At 44.0% G+C, this 18,547-nt stretch overlaps 1 protein-coding gene across 1 annotated transcript in view; it reads right to left on the bottom strand.

Moving 5' to 3' along the window:
- Nucleotides 1–3,359: 3,359 nt before the first annotated feature.
- ccdc85ca (coiled-coil domain containing 85C, a) overlaps nucleotides 3,360–18,547 on the bottom strand; it is a 17,342-nt gene continuing 2,154 nt past the window's right edge. The window contains exons 2-5 of the mRNA XM_035610309.2: nucleotides 9,242–9,312; nucleotides 8,606–8,686; nucleotides 6,922–7,020; nucleotides 3,360–6,453 (exon numbers count right to left, since the gene is read on the bottom strand). Coding sequence (XP_035466202.2) covers nucleotides 6,346–6,453; nucleotides 6,922–7,020; nucleotides 8,606–8,686; nucleotides 9,242–9,312 — 359 coding nt within the window. The 3' untranslated portion in view covers nucleotides 3,360–6,345. The remainder of the gene's footprint in view (nucleotides 6,454–6,921; nucleotides 7,021–8,605; nucleotides 8,687–9,241; nucleotides 9,313–18,547) is intronic.

Raw genomic sequence — 18,547 nt, 5'->3', positions numbered from 1 at the left:
ATAAACTTGCCTTGCCTTACTGGTAAAAGCTGTAGTTACACAAAGAAGCCTCAAGATGGCAATGTTGTACAAGTAGCTGGTGTCATCTTAGGGCTTTGTCGCCTATATTTGTTATGCTCATCATTTTGTAAATGGCTGAATGGTTGTTGTTGTTGTTGTTGTTTCCTGTGAAATATTCTTTTTGAAAGAACACAAATAACGTACAGAAATTGATGGTTAAAAAAATGGTGCCCAAACGATGACAAGAGAAATTTAGGAGAGAAAGAAAGTGATGAAGACAAATGGGGAGAGGAAGATGCACGTGAGTTTAGCTCCAATCGAGAGTGGCAACAAGGTTTTGTAAGATCATTGCATTTTGTTGTATCTAATAGTTTTGAGTCTTTTTTATGTAATTTGTAACTTTCAGGTGTTGAGCCAATAGATTGTTTTGCTAATTGAGTTAATGTGTTACTTCACGTGTCTCTGATGGGTTGATAGCAGAACAGTGATTCAAATTACCAGACTTAACTTTTGCGTGAGAATCAGGGATGCTGGGAGTCGGTCAGAGTCTGGGTTACTGAGAGAGAGTCGATCTAAAGATATCATATCAAAAACGCAGCACAACATTTATGAGTTTTGTATTAATTTGAATGACCGACAACATTTTTATACCAGTTTTAAAACATTTTGCACAAGAACAGACAGCAAAAGTGGCTTTAGGGCCATTGAGATACAATCCAAGACATGTCTAACTCAGGGTTGCACGGTGGGGTAGTGGTTAGCACCTTCGCCTCAGCAAGAAGGTTCTGGGTTCAAATCCGGGTTCAAACCAACCAGGGCCTTTCTGTGTGGAGTTTGCATGTTCTCCCCATGTATGCGTGGGTTCTCCGGCTTCCTCCCACAGTCCAAAGACATGCAGAATGGGGTTAGGTTCATTGGAGACTCTAGATTGACGGTAAGTGTGAATGGTTGTTTGTGTCTGTATGTGGCCCTGTGATAGGCTGGCGACCTGTCCAGGGTGAACCCCGCCTCTTGCCTGATGACAGCTGGGATTGGCTCCAGCCCCCCGCGACCCTTTAATGGATAAAGCGGTAGACGATGGATGGATGTCTAACTCACGATTGCCATCACTGAAATCCCTTCAGTCCCTCTATGACGTTATCTACGTCAAGTGCTACAATTTGTGCATCACTTAGAAAAAATATACAATAATTCTGGAAACTGAAATGAGATGGGGTTAGTTTTTTATAAATTGATTTGTTTAGTCATCTTTTTTTCCTTGCAGTTACAGCTCCTTGCCAGCAGGGGCTGCTGCAGCCCGCTCAGCGTCCCTCCTTCAATCTCGTTTGGAATGATTTGATTGGCATTGACAACCAAGTGGCATCTTGTTCGTGATTTAAATATTTTAAATATTCTGAGGCCCTCCTGCTCTTCTGATTCAGTTTGTTGGCTTACACAATAGAAGAAGTGGATGTTTCCATGTCTACTGTATATACCAGACCACTGCTTCTCTCGGTACATTCACTTAAAAGAAGCCATTAAGAAAACCATATATAGAGGTATTTTGCTCCCGAGCCATTTTAACATGGAAAGTGTGTGAGACTTGGCAAACATCTTCAATAAATGTAGAACCATAAATGCCAGTTTGTCACTAAATGCGTTGAACCACAAACTGAACTAAAGCCCGCCAGGAGAGCTCATACAGACGTGGAAAAAATTGTTGGTACCCTTCCGTTAAAGAAAGAAAAATCCACAATGGTCACTGAAATAACTTGAAACTGACAAAAGTAATAATAAATAAAAATTTACTGAAAATTAACTAATGAAAATCAGACATTGCTTTTGAATTATGGTTCAACAGAGTCATTTAAAAAAAACAACTAATGAAACTGGCCTGGAAAAAATGATGGTACCCTTAACTTAATATTTTGTTGCACAACCTTTCGAGGCAATCACTGCAGTCAAGTGATTTACATACATAACATAACACTCAATGAGACTTCTGCACCTGTCGACAGGTATTTTGGCCCACTCCTCGTCAGCAAACTGCTCCAGCTGTCTCAGGTTTGAAGGGTGCCTTCTCCAGACTGCATGTTTCAGCTCCTTCCACAGATGTTTAATAGGATTTAGATCAGGGCTCATAGAAGGCCACTTCAGAACAGTCCAATGTTTTGTTCTGAGCTATTCTTGGGTGTTTTTAGCTGTGCGTTTTGGGTCATCATCCTGTTGGAGGACCCATGACCTGCGACTGAGACCAAGCTTTCTGACACTGGGCAGCACATTTCGCTCCAGAATGCCTTGATAGTCTTGAGATTTCATTATACCCTGGACAGATTCAAGACAACCTGTGCCAGATGCAGCAAAGCAGCCCCAGAACATAACTGAGCCCCCTCCATGTTTCACTGTAGGTACACTGTTCTTTTCTTTGTATGCTTCATTTTTGCGTCTGTGAACATAGAGCTGATGCGACTTGCCATAACGCTCCAGTTTTGTCTCGTCTGTCCAAAGGACATTCTCCCAGAAGCTTTGTGGCTTGTCAATATGCATTTTGGCAAATTCAATTCTCGCTTTTTTATGATTTGCTTTCAACAGTGGAGTCTTCCTCGGTCGTCTTCCATTAAGTCCACTTTGGCTCAAACAGCGATGGATGGTGCGATCTGACACTGATGTACCTTAACTCTGAGTTCACCTCTTATCTCTTTGGAAGTTGTTCTGGGCTCTTTGGTTACCATTCATATTATCCGTCTCTTCAATTTGTCATAAATTTTCCTCTTGCGGCCACGTCCAGGGAGGTTGGCCACAGTCCCGTGGACCTTAAACTTCTGAATAATATGTGCAACTGTAGTCACAGGAACATCAAGCTGCTTGGAGATGGTCTTATAGCCTTTACCTTTAACGTGCTTGTCTCTAATTTTCTTTCTAATGTCCTGAGATAACTCTCTCCTTAGCTTTCTGTGGTCCATGTTCAGTGTGGGACACACCATGATACCAAACAGCACAGTGACTACTTGCCACCCTTTAAATAGACAGACTGACTGATTACAAGTTTGAAGACACCTGTGATGCTTATTACAGGACACACCTTAGTTTAATATGTCGCTATGATCAAATTATTTTCAATCATTTCTAGGGGTACCATCATTTTTGTCCAGGCCAGTTTCATTCGTTTGTTTTTTCAAATGATTCTGTTGAACCACATTCCAAAAGCAATGTCTGATTTTCTTTAGTTAATTTTCAGTAAATTTTTATTTATTATTACTTTTATCAGTTTCAAGTTATTTCAGTGACCATTGTGGGTTTTCCTTTCTATAACGGAAGGGTACCAACAATTTTGTCCACGTCTGTACCTCCGCCAAAGCTTGACACAACACACATGTATTAAGAAAGAATATTGACATTTTATTTAAAACCATCTCAAATGTTTCATGTCATCAAGCTATATTGCTCAAGTACATTTTCAGCTTCATACATCCTCGAAAATATACAGGAATTCCACTGAATGATAACCTACAGTATAAGTATTAATAAATTGCTTCTTCTTCTTCAGGTCTTTTCTCTGCAATACGCATCTCAGTCTGAGGGAATGGGCCTCACACTGTCCTTCACTGATATTGTTCAAACAGCAAATGCACGCCCAAGCACCCATGGGTGAAAACATTTCCTCTGCAGTGCAGCGTTCGCTCGTCCTCATGCATCCACCATTATAATATCAATGTGCAAGTGCACCCGGCGGTTAAAGGGAATGGGCAGATGTACTTATTGGTGGTTTGTTGCAGGTTATGTCCCCAAAACAACCATTTGGAACAATGGAGATGAAGCAGAAACCTTTTCCTTTTTCAGCCATCAAACTAGCAATAGTGGATTCGGACACTTGTTCAGTAGTTTGAGACCATGAGCTGAGATTTTCAAGATAGAGCCCAACAACTCAGTGTCAAAACAAGCAGTGCATTCACAATGTCCCAATTCTGTTCTTTTTAAACATTTCAACATTCTTCAAACACAACGTTATGCTCTCCACAAATAGAAACAGTCAGCAGCTTTGTGTGTAATGTAGAAAGGGTTTTCAACAAAGGTACAGATTTACAGCCCACTGTCCACAAGTCTACTCATGTATTTCATTTGTGCTTTACTCCATAACAAAACAACTTGTGACAAGATTAGGGCATAATATTCAATATAATTAGTTATGGAAAACGTAATTCATGAACTATCATGTTATCAGACATTTCACTATTGCCGCCATAGGAATTATTGCATCATGTACTGTATAGGAAAACTTTTTTAATGCTTTCAGTCGATGTATCTTTAACTTTTTTTGTTTTTGGGCTTTTTAATTACACTCAAAACACTAATAGCTTCTATGTTGGAGTGTGAGCCTGATGTGTTGTCTGCTTCAAGGTAGAAAGACGCTTGCAATGAATGAAGAGGTGTTCTTTAGATACTGTAGAAAGATTGATAGATGGATAGATAGATACTTTAATGATCCAAAGCTGGGAAATTCTGGAAATTATATTTTCATGTGCATTGATTATTATCAATGTCAATATGTGATTATTTTTAAACATCATGGTTATGTGTATGTGATAATAGCCCTAATCTCAATGACTCCCAAATGATTTGAAATTCATGACTATACAGCACAAAATATGCTGTGTCACACTAACCCAATCTACTTCCTGTATGCTGCCCCTTGTATATTCAATTTGTGTTGAAACTAGGGCTGGGCGATAGAACGATAAAGATAATTATCGCAAAATAACTTTTCCTCGATAGAAATATAGGACATGGTCGATACAACTTGGATAGAACTAGTCCCATCCCTGTTTTGACCGACAACACGAACAGCCAATAATAAAAAGAGAATAGCGGCGTGCCGAAGCGATCAAGTTAGGTTGAGGCACACAGCAGAGCGTAGGAGAAGCACGTTAATGTTTGGGCTACTGCGGTCGCGCACATCAGTCCGTCTGGAGTGGGAGCAAGGTAAAAGAGAAAATGACGACAGGAAATGTTAACTCGAGCGACAGCGTTACCGAAGAAGACGTCCCGACGGACACATCTCACAACCTTTAAGTGTGACAGAATTAGTCATTAGATTTATATAGTGCTATATATCGATATCGATAATTATCGCGATAAGATTTTTTTCCATATCGCCCAGGCCTGGTAGAAACTGATTACCATTTTTTACCATTTGAAGGCAATTAGTGGTGAAGGCGGCATAATTCTTGACAGTAATCGGTGACGCAATGAGAGTTTTATCCAATCAAATTGCTACGGAGCTCCGTAAGTCATGAAAGATGAGGGATTATTTTAATATCTAGTGCACACAAGTTAATTATCTAAAGTATCTTGAATATCTATCTCTTAATACCTGTACCAATTGACATGTGAACTTTAGACATTAATAGAGCTTTTTCCATTCCTGCTGTGCATTTACAGTGTGAACAACACCACTCCAAGGTCATGTAGCCTAAAAGAAAAGAAATGAACATTTTGATGGGGGCTGAGGTTAACCAATCAGATTAATGGAAGGAAATGTAAAAGCAGAGAAAACCTCATTGAGTGTTTGTGTACATTGCTTCGGTTCCAACCAGGCATAGTCCACATTGCTCACATTTGGACTTCAAGGCTTCGAATGACTTCCATAGAATGTGTCTGTGTTTCTGTCTTGGTAACAGAAATAGTCTTGCAGGGTTTGGATTTGAGTTCTACATCTCGGTTGAACTAAGATGTATATCCATCATGACCTCAGACTGAAGAAGCTGTAATTCAGCAGCTAAGTGGCAACCCGCCATGACGTCACCCATTGGTTTGGGAGCTAGCATTTTTGCCAGCGCCATCTTGGTTTTTTTGAAACCAGAAGTGACCATGTTTGGAAGTTTGGCGGATGGGCCTGACCGAGAGATCGTCAACTGCATGTCCACCTACACGTGACCTGCCCCCATTGGACGGTATTAGCTGTCAATCACAGGGTATGCATGCTCCAAGGTATACGGTGCTGTATCCTCCATTTTTAAAAAATCCAAATGAGACCATCATTAACGAAATGAACATCGTGCTGTATTGAAGAAGACTTGAACTATAGATTGACCCATAACCTCCGCAGGAGAATGTATACAGACGTTATAAATCAAGTGAGAAGTAGAGTCATCTTCTCGTAGGCTTCTACGGAGCTGACTTCTTTTTTGCAAGTCGCCCTCTGCTGGCCATTCCAGACAATACAGGTTTTTAGGCACTTCCGCATTGGCTTCACTTTCCGGACCTAGTGATGACGTCTGTTTTTTATAGAGTCGAGACAGGAAACACTGGGCTGAAAAGCTTCCTGTCCAAACTGGGATTGCAGGGCTGCTGGGACCTCTGGGGGCTTCACTTGGACTCTGACATCTGCGAAGGCCCTTTGAGCTGGTTTCCTGAGAGCTGCTGTCGGACGGACGGCATGGAGCCGGAAGCATCGCCCAGCTTCCTCCAAACCACCTGAGGGGGAGATACAACACCATGTACTGGGAAAAGATTTCGACCTGGGATTTGGGATGGAGTATGTAGAACCTTTTTAGGAAGTCATTTTAATAGTAATAAAAATACTCCTCACTGCCTCATCAGTGCTCTCGCTGACAGTGCTAGCTTTGGCCTTTCCACTGAAAATGTCTGTTCATTTGAAGGCATTTTGCTCCAACTTTTTTCTTCTTTTTAATCTCAACAATGTCAGTCACGTTGTATAGTACTAATTATGATATATGGTTATAACTTATCAGCCTTGGTTCATCTTTAGAAATCATTCATTTGATTAATAGTCATGCTATATGATTATAAATAATGTTCTTTTTTAAATTCTAAATCATGGTTTATGATTATCAACCATTTTACGTTCATCGGTCATTTAGTAGTCCTTTATATACGACACCTGCAGGACAACGCAGAATTTAAAGAAAGAAAGGAACCTACGTTGCACATCTCTCTGACGATGGCCTTCTCCTTCTCGCTGAGATCGTCGTCGTATTCCTGCGAGCTCTGCCTGTCCAGCTTCTCATGGACTGCCAACACCTGCACACACACAAACACACACACGCACGCACACGCACGCACGCACGCACGCACGGACGCACGCACGCACACACACACACACACACACACACACACAGACTAAATAGCATCAAAAAGCTTCGTGTGATGTTAAGTCAAGTGTTATTATTATTTGGTCGCCAGCCTATCACAGGGCCACATACAGAGACGGACAACCATTCACTCTCACATTCACACCTACGGTCAATTTAGAGTCTCCAATCAACCTAACCCCATTCTGCATGTCCCCATTCTGGGGGAGGAAGCTGGAGAACCCCAAATACACGGGGCACGCATAGTACATAATATATCAAATATAATAGCCTTCATGAACAGGGACTGCTTTAACCTACTTTAGCCACTAGGGTGCAGCTGCTGTTTATTAATGCAACACAACCTTATGACAACAATCCAGTCCCACCTCCACTTATACCTCCTCATTTCGCAATTTCCTCTTTTACATTGTGCATTAACTAGCTTTATAAATCAAGTGAGAAGTGTTTCTGAAGAAACAGACTTCTTTCTGCAGCCAGGGAAGTCGCCCTCTGCCGAGAGAGAATACATGTTTCGGGCACTTTCCAGACCCGGTGGGTACGTCCATTTTTGATGTACAGTCCTGTTTGCATTATCTGACAGCTTAAGTCACCGGTTACTAGGTGCAGGTTAAAGCTACAGTGTGTAACATTTAGAAGAAATCATTCACAAAAATTGAATATGGCTGTGTTCATATATGTATAATCACAATGTTTTTTCATCAATTACATGAGGTGGACACGAACTCCATGTCAGTCTCCATGTTTCTATGTGGTGTTGAATACAGTTGTTGTAGAAAACGGTCCAGAATACGACGCAGTCGCGTTGAATTTTCAGACGTTGCCGGAAACAGGACATGGAATCAGCAGTGCGCCACCACAAAGTGTCCAGTGTCGGGTGCTCAGTTGGTTGCGGTTTGCAATTTTACCACCAGATGACGCCAGAAAAATAAAAAAAATTAACGTTTTACATAAATAAATAAATATAATAATCCAATACAATTGACCGTAAAGTTTAAATGTGATTTAGCCCTTATATCAACACTGTTACTTCGGGGCCCTTTGTGTCATTTCTGATGTCGGCAGCTTAACCTCCAAACTTGTCACATGGTTTCATGTTGAGGCATAAAGAGGTCAAATGAGTCCACAAACTGAGACCAGGTCAGTGAATCCGTCCCACTGGACCAAACTATCTGCGTGCATATAAAGTAGTTATGCTTTTAACTTCTTTCTACTGCTCCACCTGGATTAATGCTGCCGAAGCACATTGACGACTCTTGATTATTGATCTGAGCTACTTTACTACTGATGCTTGAAGTACATTTTTCTGAGGACCCTTTTACTGGAGTTGTATTTTGAACAAAGGAATTCTACTCGTTGTAAAGTACTGTCATATTGTTGTATTACTATTAAAGTAAAAGTGCAATATTTGAGTGCAGGATGTGAACACTTGCTTCTTTTATTCATCATTAGCTTTAGTTTGGTGTTAAATCGTAGAATCTGCTCACACAGGCAGATTGTCTGGTATACTGTACCTTCATTGCGTGGACTATCGCCTCTGGTTTCTGCCCTGGGGGGCTGTAGAGCCCTGGGGGAGAGGGGGTTCGAGCAGCGCCCTGGAGAGGCAGGAGTCACAGTCATTGTTAAACAGACAGGAGAAGAAAACAGGGCTACACTGTGGGAGCAAGAAACAATAAGAAAAGAATACGGAGAAGAAGCAGAGAAGGTGTGCGAGGAAGCAGCGGCGCTGCTGAGGCGGGGAACAGTGTGCGTTCCTATGGCGACAGGAGGCGCAGTAGACTGCTGCGTTCGCAGTAAATCGGGAGGGGATTGATCGGCAGGTGAGATAGGATGTCCTGCGTCTGCTGCAGGAAGCTCGGATTCCTGATGGCGAATCAGCGCTGATGCAGTGTCTCTGTCCTGTTTCCTCGTCCCACTTGCTTCTGATGCAACAATCAATGATCCCAGACCAAAGTGAACACGGTCACACACACGTCCCTCACAGCAGTCTCGCACCAACCGATCGCTCCTCCGAGGCCTCATTCATAATTCCCACAAACATTTACACCGGTAATCAGATAAGGCTTGGTCAGACCAGCAAACCACTGTAGATGTGGACATGTACTGCGTGAACAGTGGTGACAGGGTTCGGCGACTACGACGTCACTTACCTGTGACAGCAGCTGCCTGTTTTCGTCCTCCAGCATCTTCACCTTGCTCTCCAGCTGTGTGACGTAGCCCGCTGATCCAGGAGAAACAAAGAGAGTCGAGTCTGATGAGATCTGGGCCTGAGCTCAAGGCCACACAACGTAAACAGTTTACTTTTTTTAGTGAATGAAAATCAAATGAAGTATCACAGAATTCTCTGTCCTTATTGGCTGACGTGCTCATGGCTTTACACACACACACACACAGGCTACTCAATGTTTTGGGGGTATCTAGATTGTGAGTTTGTTTGTCTGTCATCATTAGGAATAAAGAGACGACCATGCAAGTGAAGATGGCAATGATGATGCTGGAAAAAGGAAAATATATATCAGAAAGCCTCTGCAATGAAGTATCCATACTTTTTCAAAACTGTCCAAATGCTAATGGCCTAGACTGTAAGAGAGGATGCTGTTTTTACGACAATGTATATGCACCGGAGATCGCTTTCCAAACGTGCCATGCTGCTGTCAGTTGGGATAGAAGGTAAAGTTAGAAGGCAGAAAGAAATGCAGTTCGTGGCGTATTGGGTAGAGAGGCAGGACGACAGATGAGCAAGAACCAGAGAAGGAACGCAGGATGATTCTCATTCATCCAGGTCGTAGTTTTCCACGAGGCTTCTTCAGCGTTTCAAGCCTCTTGGATGAAGGTGAAACGTCTCCGAGGAACGACAACCAGGTCCAGTTGCTTCTGATTCAACGCCCCTCGTGGAGAACGGAGAGATGTGTCGCGGCAGAAAGCCTCCCTGTGACCTTGGCTCTAATCCATCTCCGCTCACACTCCTTGTGCTGCCCTGTACACACCGCATGTCTGACACACACTCTTCTGCACCACGTACAAATATCACACACGAGACAGATGGTTGTGCACTTGATTCAGTGTGATAAATGCTCCCTCTGTTTATTAGAAGTTCTGCTTTAGAACCAGAGGGGACGTCGCAGGAGAGGGTCGAAGGCACCACAAAGAGGTCCACCAGGGGGGGGCGGAGACAGGCCCCGGGCGAGCAGCCGTGGTCGTGCCAGGCGGACGCGAGGCTGCTGGCTCGGTTCGACGCCTGTTTAAGCTCCGTGAGGGACCGGGACGGAGCCGCTGTGTACCCACAACTCAGGGGGGACTCTCCTCCTCGGCAGCGGGCGCAGCAGTCCAGGCCGGTGAAGTGACGTGACCACGTGGTCAGGACGCAGCCTCCTGCATCACGTAGACTGTTCGTACTTTCATACTTTCAACCTTAAATGGTGTTTGGACTGAGTTGTCTATTACAACTGATTGATTCTGTTAGCTAAGGTTTTTCTGACTTTTTTGTAATCCCAGCCATCTTTTATTGTTCAGGGCCTCGACTAATTAAAAAAAACCTTTCTCCTGTGGTCCTTCCATTTCCTTAACAGTGGAAACCTCTCATGTTGCTGCCGGTTCATAAAAAGAACCTCACACTGACAGACACATGAAATAAATATCTGCTGCGCTTTATAATTTGTCACTTTGCTCTAAACCTCTTTTGTCCCAGTCTCTCTGGTCTTCTAGTGATCTGATTGGTCAGCAGTTGGGCTGTTGATAAGTTTTGATCCCTTATCTCAAACGTAACCTGCTCTGGAGCAGAGCCAGAGAACTGCTGCGACCCTCAGTTCTATTTAATCAGAGCTGAAGACTTTCCAGTTTGACAACATGGTCTTTTATGAAATCAAATACATATCCATTTCGTACACTGCACCTTAGCCTTTTCTCTTGCAACTCCTATTTTTTGGTTTATTATGTAATATATTAAACTATTTTTTAGTGCCGTTCACTTTACTGTGAACGTGTCCATGCTAAGAATAAAAAAGATAGAAACAGTCATGACAGAACAGAAGTAACGGTGGTATTTTTGAAGAGATGTGATTGGTTAATAGGTTGACCTTTTTCATTTGATTTGACCTTTTGAACTAAACCAAACATGGACTAGCCATAAGACAAAGAGCAGGCCAAAGTCACTGGGGCAGTGCTGACCTCAGGGCAAACACACACACACACACACACACACACACACGAGGCAGTACTGACAAAGGCAGAGGTTAGTGGAGATCCTTGAATTACAGTCAGTCAGCACTAGTCCAGTCCAATCCTGTCTGTCTGTCTGTCGTTTTCCGTTAATGTAGAAAAGAAGGAATATTTCATAAAATCATGTATGCATTTTGTTTGCACAGAGCTGACAAAGCTGATCATTTTCAGCAACACACATGGAGCAAGATGAAGGAAGAATTCAGTGTTTTGCACAAGGAGGACACCTCAAAAACAAGCTGTGGAGGCTCAGGAGGAGCCAAGGAGGGGCTGCAGCTGAACTCCAACCTTCCTTCCTCACGTTTCCCCAGCTGGTCCTGGGACTCAAGCCAACAACCCTCTACTTACAGGCTAGTCATTTTTTCTTCTTTACCTCACAGGGGATGATGAAATATGTGCTTCAATACAATCCTAGCAGGGGGCAAACAGGTATTAGAGGAGAGTCATGAGAGCACAGCTGACCTGAAGTTGACCTGAGGGGAGCTTTCTATATGTTTTTGTGTTTCCGCTCAACTTTGACCATGTCAGAGTGTTAGCCAGGAAAACCTTTGACCATCTTTGACGCAGTGCCTACTGCCTATTAATAAAGGTGATATACTCAAATTCATTACTCATAATCATTGGTGGTGGCTACAGACAGTTGCTCTCTCCTTCTCCTTCCTAACTGGTCCTTCTCTAGCTTTGTGTTCTGCTAGTGTCCTTGTCACCACTGGTAGCACGAGGCCTGCAGCCCAAACAGGTTGCACAGTTAGTCCAGCTCCTCCAGCATGGCACCTCCATACGTGCGGTCGCAAGAAGGTTTGCGGTGTCATGGAGGAGATACCAGGAGGAGAGCTGGACAGGGTCGTACTGGGGCATCGACCCAGCAGCACGACCGGTATCTGCTCCTTTTGTGTGACTCGGAACAGGAGGAGAACTGCCACAGCCCTACAACATGACCTCCAGCAGGTACTACTGGTGTGCATGTTTCTGACCAGCCTGTCAGAAACAGACTCCATGAGGGTGGCATGAGGGGCATGAGTGGGACTGTGATGAAATCCTCAAAGTGATTGTCACATGTTACGCCGGTGCAGTGGTGCCTGGGTTCCTCCTGGTGCAGGACAATGCCTGACGCCATGTGGCCACAGTGTGTAGAAAGTTCCTGGATGACAAAGACATTGGGCCTCCTGCAAGAACATGTTCGTTTTCTAATCCAAAATTTCTCCTACAACTGTTCGTGCCGTGAGTTCCTAAGAACAGGCCTCGTGGGATTCATCAAACGCTTCTATCTTCAGAAAAATGTGTAAATTACATGCGTAAACAGGATGATTTTCAACTGCGAGCGTGCCCGCGGACAGCAAATTAGCATAATCAACGTCCCAAAAATACCATATAAGGCTTCGCTTCCTGCCTCATGTCAGGAAGAGTTCATTCATGAAAACGGCGTTAAAGGGTATCCAGAAAATAAAGTGTATATTTTATCAGCGTCAGCAGGGGTTAAGTGACGGACTTAAGCAGATCTGTTAATACTGATTCACCTGTGAGTCGCACTGTCACTGAAATAAAGAGGAAATGCATTGCGCCCGTGCGCAACATGCTTGCCAACTGCCAAAGATGTGCGCTCCCCTGGCCATTGCACTCTCTGACTTTGCTATTAAAGAGAGTGATGTCATCATCTCAATATATAAAGAGCCTTCAGAGTAAAAAGGTTGTGGATGCACATGATTCTGGCAAGAGTTTTAAAAACATCTTTAAGATAGTGTAATCATTTATAACACTTCAGGGAAATCATGTACAAGCGGCGTCGCTTTCAGACACCTGCCAATTTGTCCAGGAATGGCCGCCCCAGAAAATTCAGCTCAACGGCAGAACGTTTGATTTCAGTGGGAATGCTCCATGACATTTCAACACAGCACCTGCAGGTAGAGTGCATGTGGCTACAATCAGAAACAGACTGCACAAAATTGACCTGCACGGGTGGCGTGCCAGGAAAAAGCCTTTGTCGTCCAAAAATAGCATTAGAGCAAGACTACAATGAACACACAGCCAATGAACACACAGTACGAACAAAGACCAGTTCTTTTGGAACAATGTGCTCTGGGCGCACGGCGGCACGCTAAATGCCCACAGGACTTTATTTCTGCAGCAAGGGGCAAAAAAACAGCACATCCACACTGTACAAGTACAAAATACTTAACACTACAGCACACCGTTCATAATATTATAGGAAACCATCAAAGACACGCAGCCGCTGTACCGCTCTGTGAAGGCAAACACAAAGTGGATTGGACTTGGTGTTGGTATCAAAAGACTCGTCCCTATTTTTAACAGAGCTATTTTTTCCCAAACGAGAAAGGTGTGCTCACACGGCTTTCTTGTTTTACAAGGGGATATTAGAGAGAGGCTGATGTCAGATGGGGGTTTTTTTGTCTTGAAGCCTCTGAGAAGCAATTCTGCAATTTAAATGCAAGCTCCGATTTGGTCCATTGTGTTTTCCACCAACTCCACAACTGCACAGATGGTTCTGTTTTCTCTGTGTCTTCTGCTCGGGGGTAAATCAAGTCTGGCTGCCATGTGAACGGAGCCAGACTACAGCCGAGAGAACCTCCACTCACAATGACAACCATGAGATTTGACCTCCATGCGAGTCAACAGTGGCGGGTGACCTTTGACCTGACTGGTTCCACAGCCGGAGCCCCTTGCTCACATTGTTATCACGTTAGGTTAATCGTATTTATATGGCACCAAATCATAATAGAGACGAGCTCAGGGCTCTGTCCATACAGACTTTCTTCACAAAAAGATGAGCGTAGGATCAAAACAAACTCTTATTGCGCTGGTTCTTGAATTTAGATGCAGATTAAAAATACAGCAACGTAAGAGAAAAAAGCCACTGAGATGAGGCTACAACGAATCCAAAACGTATTTGCTCATTTAAGTGATTCGTCCTTAGGCTATGTGTTGTCAAGCAATATTGAAAATCCTCATTTCCACGAATTTCCACTTTTTTTCTTGACGCTCAACACGACTTTAAAACCAATGTATGCACGAATTTCCGTGCCTGCAACACATATTTCTCTCTGTCCGTCTGGACCATAGACTGTATGAAATCAGGAGCACGCCAGCAGTGTCGTTGTTTTTGTAATGCTCTTTTCATTTTTAAAAAACTATAATCGTTAGATTACTCAACATTTAAAGCTACAGTGTGTAATATTCAGAAGAACTTATTCACATAAATTGTGTTCATATATGTATAATCAACTCTGAATGAGTTAAATATAGTTCCATAGTTTATGAGGTGGACCGACCTCCGTGAGTCTCAATGTTTCTACGTCGTGTTGAATACGACGCATTCCCGTTGAATTTTTAGACGCTGCCGGAGTCCTATTTACTGCAGAGCTGTTTGATTTGACCACATTTTAGAGGTGTTATTTTCATGTTCCTTGTTTGTTTTCAGCAGTGTCACAAAACACTTTGTCATTTCATGCGATGTAAAAAAAACAAAAACAAACCTGAACCGGTTCAGCTGTGATTTGAACACAGAGTCTGTCATACGGGAACCCCCCACAGTGTGAGAGACAGAGACAAAGCACAGGAAACACACCGCACAGCCGGCAGCAGAGAAACCACTGCCTCAGCACTGTTTCACCTACACACACGCACACACACACACACACACACGCACACACACACACACGCGCACGCACACAAACACACGCACCCACACACACACACACACACGCACAAGCATGAACGCACACACACACACACTCACACACACACACACGCACACACACACACGCACAAGCATGCACGCACACACACACACACACTCACACACACACACACACGCACACACACACACACACACACACACGCACGCACTCACACACACACACACTCACACACACGCACACTCACACACACACCCACACACACACACACCCACACACACACTCACACACACACACACACTCACACACACACCCACACACACACCCACACACGCACACACACACACACACGCACGCTCGCACGCACACGCATGCACGCACACACACACATACACAAACACACACACACACACGCACACACACACACGCACGCACACGCACGCGCACGCACAAGGATGCACGCACACGCACGCACGCACTTTTTATCTGTTCCATATTCATATTCAGTCAAGCCTCCTCACTGGACCCATCCCAGCAGGTGACCGGACAAAACAAAGCTCTATCATTGTTTTACTGGACGTGCACGTTTTTTCCCACACTGCTCTCAGTCCATTATGTGCCGGAATGTGGGAATGCCTGAGCAGGCGGCTTTCACCCTGTGATGCCGAGCCAGGGCTGTAAGGGGAGTGACACTCCTGATGCAACCGGCATGTGTCTCTACCTCTTCAGAATGTTTTCACATGAAAACACTTTTTTGCAACAGGACATGTTGCAGTATACTTTCCTGGCTGTCAAATGATTAAAGAAAGACCTCGCAATACAAAACTCCTTTCATTGGCACTGACGTCCATGCCAGAAGAGACATTAATATTTAAGCAGTGTCAAAGTGCCAAATCTGTTTGATTGACAAGTGACCTCTAACAATTATGACATGTTGGGAGCAGGTCAGGGTGGTTGGACATGGACTCTCATGTCAAATCAACCGTCATCATTATTTATTTCATCCATGAAGGTTCCACAAGCTGAACTTCCTGTTTACTACTGTAGCCATGACTACGAAGGTCATACTGACCTGAAGGAAGTGCTCATTTACTGTAACTCAATCACGATCTTTTCGTGATTCGTGGCTAAACCTAACCCAAACGAGCGGCATATTCCTTACTGTTACCATGACAACAAATGTCGTTCAGGCCCAAATTCCTGATAGGGGATTTTAAAGAAATGTATATATTTTAGGAATTAAGAACATATTTTGACTCTGAAACCCAGTATTTCTTTTATCTTGGTAACATGTCAATAATATGAATATGTTAATGATAATCTGAAAAAACAGAAAGATCTCTAGTAAAAGACAGTGTTACCCCTGAGCAGTCACAGACGACAAACCTTCGTACATCTGTCCGAGTGAAGACACGCTGGATTTGACCGCCCTCTTCCTTTTCTTACAGAAAATAAGTTTAACCTCCAACAGTGCGACAGTCTGTGGAGTCACAGTCGGACTGATGCAGTCACCAATGATTCTTTCAGCGCACGCACAGCACATCACGGTAATCCGCTTAATTCCAACCATCATAATGATACAGAAACACTGACGATATGTGCAAGTGCCACGTCACTACACGGTTCACAAGTAGAGCCTTTTTCTGTGGCATGATTCATGATCTCCTGGTGAGACACGGAGCACAGAGACCCACATGTCCTGAACTCGTCTTTCTATAGTTGTGGGAACCAAAGGGTGTGTGTGTGTGTGTGTGTGGGAGACAGATTCACACCGTGTGATGGAGAGAGGCCGTGTTGTTATGATAATGAGGCAGCATGGGAAAGTCTTTGTCTGAGTGGGTGAAAAGCTTTGAACACGCTGTGGGAGAATCGGGCTGTTTCAACACAGCATTCACTGTCTGCTGACGGAGAAGGTATACAGAGACGCATACAGTGTATATCTGTATTAAAATACTCGTGACCCAATCTGTCTGCCTCACACACACACACACATTGTACATTGAGAAGATACCCAGCGAGGAAAACAGGGGGAAACAGCATGATGCGGTGGAGGAAAGATAACTGTGGCTTCTATGAGCTGCAGGATCAGACATGTCACCTCACGTAAGTGTGCGTTTAGCAGAAGAAAAATAACAGCAACCATCTGTTCAAATGTTCGGATAAACTCCCCCACAGACATTTGGGGAATGTAACTGATGACTGATAATGTTGAGTTTCTCTGAGCAAGACAAGAACATTCTCACGAACAATGTCCGCCATGGAGGAGGTCAGGAGGGAAAACAATGAAACAGGATACACTCATTAGGGAACGCACTTCAGTTTCAACGAAAAGGAATTTGTAGGGCCACTGCCAAAAAATGTTGATTCCAAAATGGAATGAAGACACTGAGATTGACAAGGACCAGAGCAATGCATCTGTTTCAAGGTGGCATTACGTGCCCTCCTGTTTCATGTTACTAACCCCCAAAATGCATGACGAATTACACAAGGACATGGCAGATTACCATGGGGGGGGGGGTCATCTTACCTGAAAGGTCTGGAAAACAAATCACTGCGTGCTCTGTCTTTGTTTAACAAGTTACTGCACACACACACACACACACACACACACAAGAAAGTCTTTATCAGACAGGCTCTGCTGCCTGCAGGGCAGTGGACTGACACTGTGTGAACACTGTACTGTCTCTCTCTCTTTCATTAAAACAAAATGAGTGCATCTTGTCCACGTCACGCTGTCAATCAGCCCAGTGGCTGTCCACACAACATGGAACAAAAGCCTCCCAGATGCTTTGCAGATGTGTCACACTGTCTGACCTGAGCAGGCCAGGGATCGCTTGCTCCAACAGTTGCATCCCTCTTTTTGATGTGTGTGTGTGTGTGTGTGTGAGAGAGTGTGAGAGAGAGTGTGTGTGTGTGATAGTGTATGTGTATGTGTGTGTGTGTGTGTGTGTGTGTGTGTGTGAGAGAGTGTGTGAGAGAGAGTGTGTGTGTGTGATAGTGTATGTGTGTGTGTGTGTGAGAGAGTGTGTGAGAGAGAGTGTGTGTGTGTGATAGTGTATGTGTGTGTGTGTGTGTGTGTGAGAGAGTGTGTGAGAGAGAGTGTGTGTGTGATAGTGTTTGTGTGTGTGTGTGTGTGTGTGTGTGTGTGTGTGTGTGAGAGTGTGTGAGTGTGTGTGTGTGTGTGTGAGTGTGAGAGTGTGTGAGTGTGAGAGTGAGAGTGTGTGAGTGTGAGAGTGTGTGAGAGTGTGTGTGTGTGTGTGTTTGTGTGTGTGTAGTGTTTTTTGCTCTGTGAATGTCATTGTTGGGAGACAGCAAACGTGCAGATGGGAGTGCAGCCTCCATGGAGGTACGCCTCAGATAATGATCTACTGACCTCAGTGTGTTTCTTGTTTTTCAGGGGAGATGACATCTCGGCCCCGCGGCTGCTTCCCACGCCCACACAGGCGTTGGAGCTTTTTATTTATCTACCCACCTCTGCAGATTTGGTTCCTCACAGAGGAGACACAGGTATCGGTGCAGGCTCTTGTCACCTCACGCCTGGACTACTGCGACTGCCTCCTAGCTGGCCTACCGACATGCGCCATC

This window comes from Scophthalmus maximus, chromosome 15 (assembly GCF_022379125.1).
Source record: "Scophthalmus maximus strain ysfricsl-2021 chromosome 15, ASM2237912v1, whole genome shotgun sequence".
Taxonomy (NCBI): domain Eukaryota; kingdom Metazoa; phylum Chordata; class Actinopteri; order Pleuronectiformes; family Scophthalmidae; genus Scophthalmus; species Scophthalmus maximus.
The sequence above is the reverse complement of the archived record's forward strand: the minus strand, read 5'-3'. Positions and strand labels throughout refer to the sequence as shown.